The 5,974-nt window shown below is 47.8% G+C and overlaps 1 protein-coding gene across 1 annotated transcript in view; it reads left to right on the forward strand.

The window, feature by feature from the left end:
- The first annotated feature begins 818 nt into the window (after positions 1–818).
- Positions 819–5,974, forward strand: part of PANX3 (pannexin 3) — a 7,147-nt gene continuing 1,991 nt past the window's right edge. The window contains exons 1-3 of the mRNA XM_010829427.1: positions 819–999; positions 1,983–2,125; positions 4,572–4,786. Of these exons, the coding sequence (XP_010827729.1) occupies positions 819–999; positions 1,983–2,125; positions 4,572–4,786 (539 nt within the window). The remainder of the gene's footprint in view (positions 1,000–1,982; positions 2,126–4,571; positions 4,787–5,974) is intronic.

The following is a 5,974-nucleotide window of genomic DNA, read 5'->3' on the forward strand; positions in this document are numbered from 1 at the left end:
CTGCAGTCACTCAATAAAAATTAAAAAAAAAAAAAAAAACAGTGCTGCTGTGTGTCCACTGAAGACTTTCCCTCCAGATTTCACAAGTCATGTTCTCTCTGCACGTCAACACTCCCACTCTTCCCTCAGCTTTCTAGAGAACTAATGGGAGCTTTAAAAAAAAAAATGTAAACATAAGAAAATTGTAAATATGTGGTTGAAACATTTTAGAAACAGACCAGAAGCAGGGCAGGGGACGTAATGCCAAAAACAGATCAGTTTCTGGGAAGGAGCCTGGGCCCGAAGCAGAAATCATCACTGGGACAAGTACTATGTCGGAGCCGCAACCCTAGCGGAGTCCTGGGGGCTCCATTCCCACCCCAAACCACAAAATGAGGGCCTTCCACACATTTAAGCAATCTCCACCCAGATTCCACACCAATTACACAGGGGGCCTGCTTGACAGCCCTCCTCCTCTCCCCCACCTCACCAAAAATACTAGATTAATGACAGGGCAGCTTAAAGCCATAGGACTGCGTCTGCCTTCAACGGTCCAGAGGGCGGCCTGGCACCAGCCCCAGCCGACACCCGACCCTCCTCCAGTAACGACCCACTGGGCGATGCCTCCCTCTAATTACCAGGTGCCTGGCTCAGGGCCTAGCCAGTTATTTAGAGAACCAGTGCCCGCTCCTCACACAGATGCTCGTGAGGCCCAGGCTGCAGGAACCGTCTGCTGAAAGCCTGCTCCCTGAAGCTGCCACCTACTGGGACTCCACTCTCCGGGACCCCACTCTCCAGGACCCCCGTCTGCCAGCCCTGGGCCCAAGCTCAATAGCAGCATGTCGCTCGCACACACAGCTGCAGAGTACATGCTCTCAGATGCCTTGCTGCCCAACCGCAAGGGCCCCCGCCTCAAAGGACTTCGTCTGGAGCTTCCCCTGGACCGAATGGTCAAGTTCGTAGCCGTGGGCTTCCCCCTGCTGCTGGTGTCACTAGCCTTTGCCCAGGAGTTCTCCTCCGGTAAGTGGCTTCCAAGCCCCAGTAGGCCCTGAAGCAAGACAGCCCCCACCCTGTCCAGATCGCATGACTTGGGCCGGGCATCACCCAAAAGGGAGATTATGCATCTGTTTAGGATGTCAGCAAAGCTGAGACGCAGAAAAACTTTGAAAGTCATTTCCAAAATTTTGCAATAAAAAATAGCCTTAATTCCAGTATGCTTGAAATCATTGCAATAATTAGTTTGTTTTGATTTTCATGTGGACGAAAGACATTAGAGTCGTATCATCTTTCCAGGACCTCTAAAGGTTTCAATTAGCCAAGCTTTAGATAAATCTCTTATCTTCTTGGGGCCTTTTCTTACTCCCTACCTCCTGGATTGTTGACTTAAGAACACATGTTAAGTGCCTGACAGAGCCTGACAGCAACACAGGTGCTCAATAAACGCTGTGTCATCACAGCATCAATGAATCCACTCATCTTCAAGAACCCCAGCCCTGAGCAGAAACACTAACAAATACATATACTGAGTGGTCCAGGTGCTAGATTAACTCAGCAAATCTGCCACCTCTATTAAAGACAACGTGAGCTTTCTCAGAATCAGGATTTGTTTTTCTTAATACTTATTTATTTATTTGGCTGTGCCAGGTCTTAGTTGCAGCATGTGAGATCTAATTCCCTGACCAGGGATTGAACCCAGGCCCCCTGTATTGGGAGCACAGAATCTTAGCCACAGGGCCACCAGGGGAGTCCCTGATTTGGGATTTCTGACTCTCTTTTCTGGTTACGTAGTGAGCTCACTAACTTTCCCAGGGAGATGTGTCAGCCTCCCCCTACTTCTTCATTCACCCAGAAAGTTAGGGCCTGGGAAGAAGACAGTGCCTGACAGATACAGAGATGGTCGGAGTTCTGGAAGTGACCCTTGGAAAGCTCTTAACTGATTGTCCCCCAGCTCCCTGTTCCCCCACCCCTACCCAGGGCTGCCTCAAGCTTTGTTCCTGTTTCAGGGTCTCCTATCAGCTGCTTTTGTCCCAGTAACTTCAGCATCCGGCAGGCTGCCTACGTGGACAGTTCTTGTTGGGACTCCCTGGTTCACCACGAACAGGATGAGTCTGGCCAGTCCAAGACGAAATCCCTCTGGCCTCACAAGGTAAAGTGGCTGGGGCTCTACCAGCTGGATGGAGGGGGAGGAACTGAGTCATTATGTTCTCTCCTTGCCTGCCCCTGCCATTTTATTTTGGTCATTGACTTTCATGTTTCAGGCATTCTTCGAATATCTGGTCATATATTTGCTCACTTGCTTTTATCTGACTGCCTCGGGTTGAAGCAGTCAGTTTAAAGGGACCTTTTTGGGCCATTTCATTAGGAAAACCTCAAATATCAGCTGATAACAGCTGCAATCTGATATTCTGGACTGGTCAGTTTTCCCAAGAAGAATCAGTCAGTCCCTAACTTATGCAGAGGGAGCAGCAGGCAGTTGGCATCAAGCTTGTCTGCCAATCCTCTTGGAACTCAACTGTGGGTGTCAACATCCAGTACTTACACAGGTCACTGCCCCCTGTCCCCCATTCTCAGTATGGCCCCCTGCCCTCAATGGACCCAAGTGCAGAATCTGTCTGATTTAACATTTCCAAAGAATAAACCATAAGGGTGGTTGGCTGACGGCATCATGTTTCAGAAAGGACCTGCGGGTCTGTTTCCTCAGTATTCCTGTTTCCAGCTCCACGTGCATCCCCACTTTCAGACGCATCTGGTTATCTCCCATTCCTGAGCCTTTCTGCTTCTGTGCGTGGTGAAAAGCACTTGCAGCCCCTACCTCAACACCGCATCCTCTCTGCAGGCTGGTAGCCTCTATTACACAACTACTTCCCAGGTTTCAACACACTGTCGCTCTTGTCTCCTCTCCTATTTTCCTTGTCCTTACAGGATTATGGGGGGGTCCCTTTATTGTCATTCTAGTGAGGTTTCATGACGGAGCAGAAGTAATATGTATGTACAATTTACAGTTTTAAACAGAGGTCACTCATAGCGTTTTCTAGTTATGACAGTTTACAGCTTATGATAGTTATAACAATTTACACCTCAAGGTGTTCTTTGAACACCTTACGAGTTCAAAGTACTGCAGCGGGGATTTACATGTCAGAAGAGAATCAAATTGTCAATCATGAAATGTCCTGAGAGCTCTTTAAGCCCATATTCTCTGGCTCCACTTTAAACCTATTGAAACAGAAGCTCTAGGGTGAAGAGTTCATTTTCAAGAAATATAATTTCTTAGACAGGAGTGAAAATGTTCCCATTTTCTCTCGTGGCCTGATATGACTTTCCTAGCCTGTCTCTCATTTAGTTCAGAAACACACACACACAACCAAATATGCACCCTCCCTCTTTTTCTTCAAACTATAGTTCGGAGAAGCTATAGTCAAGTATTTATTAAAGGTGTGTGTTATTTGCTCAGTCATGTCCAGCTGTTTATAACCTCATGGACTGTAGCCCACCAGGCTCCTCCGTCCATGGGATTTCCCAGGCAAGAATACTGGAGTGGGTATCTGTTCCCTTCTCCAGGGGATCTTCCCGACTCAACAATTGAACCCACATCTCCTGCTCTGCAGGCAGATTCTTTACCATCTGAGCCACCTGGGAAGCCCATTTATTAAGGGATTAAACTCCAAAATCAAATTGCCTGGATCCAAATCCTGCTCGTTCACCTACTAGACACATAACCCTGTGGGGGTTTCTCAACATTTTCATGCTTCAGTTTCTTTGTCTATAAAATAGAAATACTGATAGTACCTGACCCTGAATGAAAAATGCATATTCAGTACCCAGCACACATGTCCTTAACCAAGTCTCTGTAAGTAGAGTTTTTACTGTGTGCAAAATAGTAGGCCTAACCTGTTAGGTGTGGTGAGTGTGAAAAGGAACCATAAGGAAAAATCCTTCATCTCAGGGAGCAAACATTATAATGAAGAACACCAAATTTATATACACCTCGACATCAGCTTCCACACACAGAGACCAGACACAGCACCCAAGGAATCCAAGACAGTGCCTGATGTGTAGTTTGGTCTTACCAAGAATCCAGAGAGGAGAAAAAGCCACTGCATATGGGGGTGAGGGGGAGCGGGGGGAGGGGGCAGTGGGGAGGGGTGGTGGGCAGACTACATGGAGGAAATGGGGCTCTGACTTCCTCTCTGAAGAGTCGAAATAAAAGCCATGTCAGAGCCCCTGGCAGCATTTTGAAGGCTAGTGAACTCTGGATGTCTGATGTTAAGAATCTGGAGTGGTCAGAGCAAGAAAAGTGGAAGATTGGGAATGAGGTGCTCTCCCCTAGACTGACATAATGACCATGGCCATGACCTCTAGGTGGCAACCCAGGATAACATGCATGGGCAGTGGGAACAGGCAGCTAGTGCTCTTTCTCTTCCCTTCCTCCCTTCCTTCCCATCTCTGTCTGTCTGTCTGTCTGTCTCTCTCTCTACCTTCCCCTTCCGAGACAGGAATCAGCGAATGAGATCCCTCCCTCAATACTCTCTCTGCAAGGGTGCAAGGTCTGGGCAACCCTGGGCTGCCCTCCTCAGCTTTCTCTTCCCCTGCAGGCCCTCCCCTACTCGCTGCTGGCCTTAGCTGTGGCCATGTACCTGCCAGTTCTGCTGTGGCAGTATGCAGCCGTGCCAGCCCTCAGCTCGGACCTGCTGTTCATCATTAGCGAGCTGGACAAGTCCTACAACCGCGCCATCCGCCTGGTGCAGCACATGCTGAAGATCCGACAGGAGAGCTCAGACACTGATGTGTTCTGGGACGAGCTGGAGAAGTGAGTTGTCTCCTCCACTCCTTTCCGAAAGACTCTGCTGAGCACTAAAATGGTACCTTGCAGGGTAATCTTGAAATTCTCCTCTGCACCATCCTTCTCTAGAATTCAAAGTGCTTAACACATCACCTCATTAATGCGCTATCATCTCTGTACAGGAAGAGGGAAAAGGAGTGTGCCTCCAGTTTACAGGTGAACGCAAAGTGTCACAAAGGGGTTAACCTCTGAAAGACCACTTCTTAAAAAATCTCTACTGAGGTTTTTGAAATTATTCATTTATTGTAGTTTTTGACTGCACAGCGAGCGGGCTTCTCATTGCAGTGGTTCTCGTTGTGGAGCACAGGCTCTAGGGTGGGCAAACGAGCTCAGTAGTTGTGGCACAAAGGCTCATTTGTCCCATGGCATGTGGAATCTTCCTGGGCCAGGGATTAAACCCATGTCCCCTGCATTAGCAGATAGACTCTTAACCACTGGACTACTAGAGAAGTCCTGAAAGATCGCTTTTACAGAAACTTAAATGGCTTCTCCCAGGCCTGCAGGAAAAAAGATCCAAGTTCTCCCAAATATTTTTCCTAGGCCCTCCACACACTGTCATCAACTACTTTGTCAAGCTTCTCTCAAACTTCCAAGTCACGGAAACCTTCCATGCCCCCTGGGCAGTCTCCTTCCTTTCTCCCAAACAAGCCATTCATTCATTTAAGCACTCATTTCTCATTTATGGAGCACCAGACACAGCTCTGGGTGCTATGGAGATGTCTGTGTACACGTGTGTTGAGGGAGGAAGGGGTAATATTGTATTGAGGGTAAGCAGACAATGAATGAGCATAACACACAAATAAATTATATGGTAGAAGATAAGTGGATAAAGAAAACTGAGCCAGGGTCAGGGACTCAAGAAGGCTGGGAGGTGGAGGGAGGCACAGTTTTAATTTGGGTGGCCAGGGCAGGCCCCCTCTAAGCACAGTTGAGCTAAGATTTGAAACCCCAGTTTGTGCACATTTCTATCCTCTGAAAAAAGCTCCTCCCCTGTCTATCTTTCTGAACCCTATCTACCTTTGGAAGACCAATCTAAAATAACATTCTCCAGAGATGTTTCTGAACACTCCAGCTCACACTGTGGTCTGTCTCCTAACTTTTACAACTACTGTGGTTTGTATCCATCTTTTAGCAACAAGTCAAGCATTATTTTCA

Source organism: Bison bison, unplaced genomic scaffold (genome assembly GCF_000754665.1).
Source record: "Bison bison bison isolate TAMUID 2011002044 unplaced genomic scaffold, Bison_UMD1.0 scf7180017864506, whole genome shotgun sequence".
Lineage (NCBI taxonomy): Eukaryota > Metazoa > Chordata > Mammalia > Artiodactyla > Bovidae > Bison > Bison bison.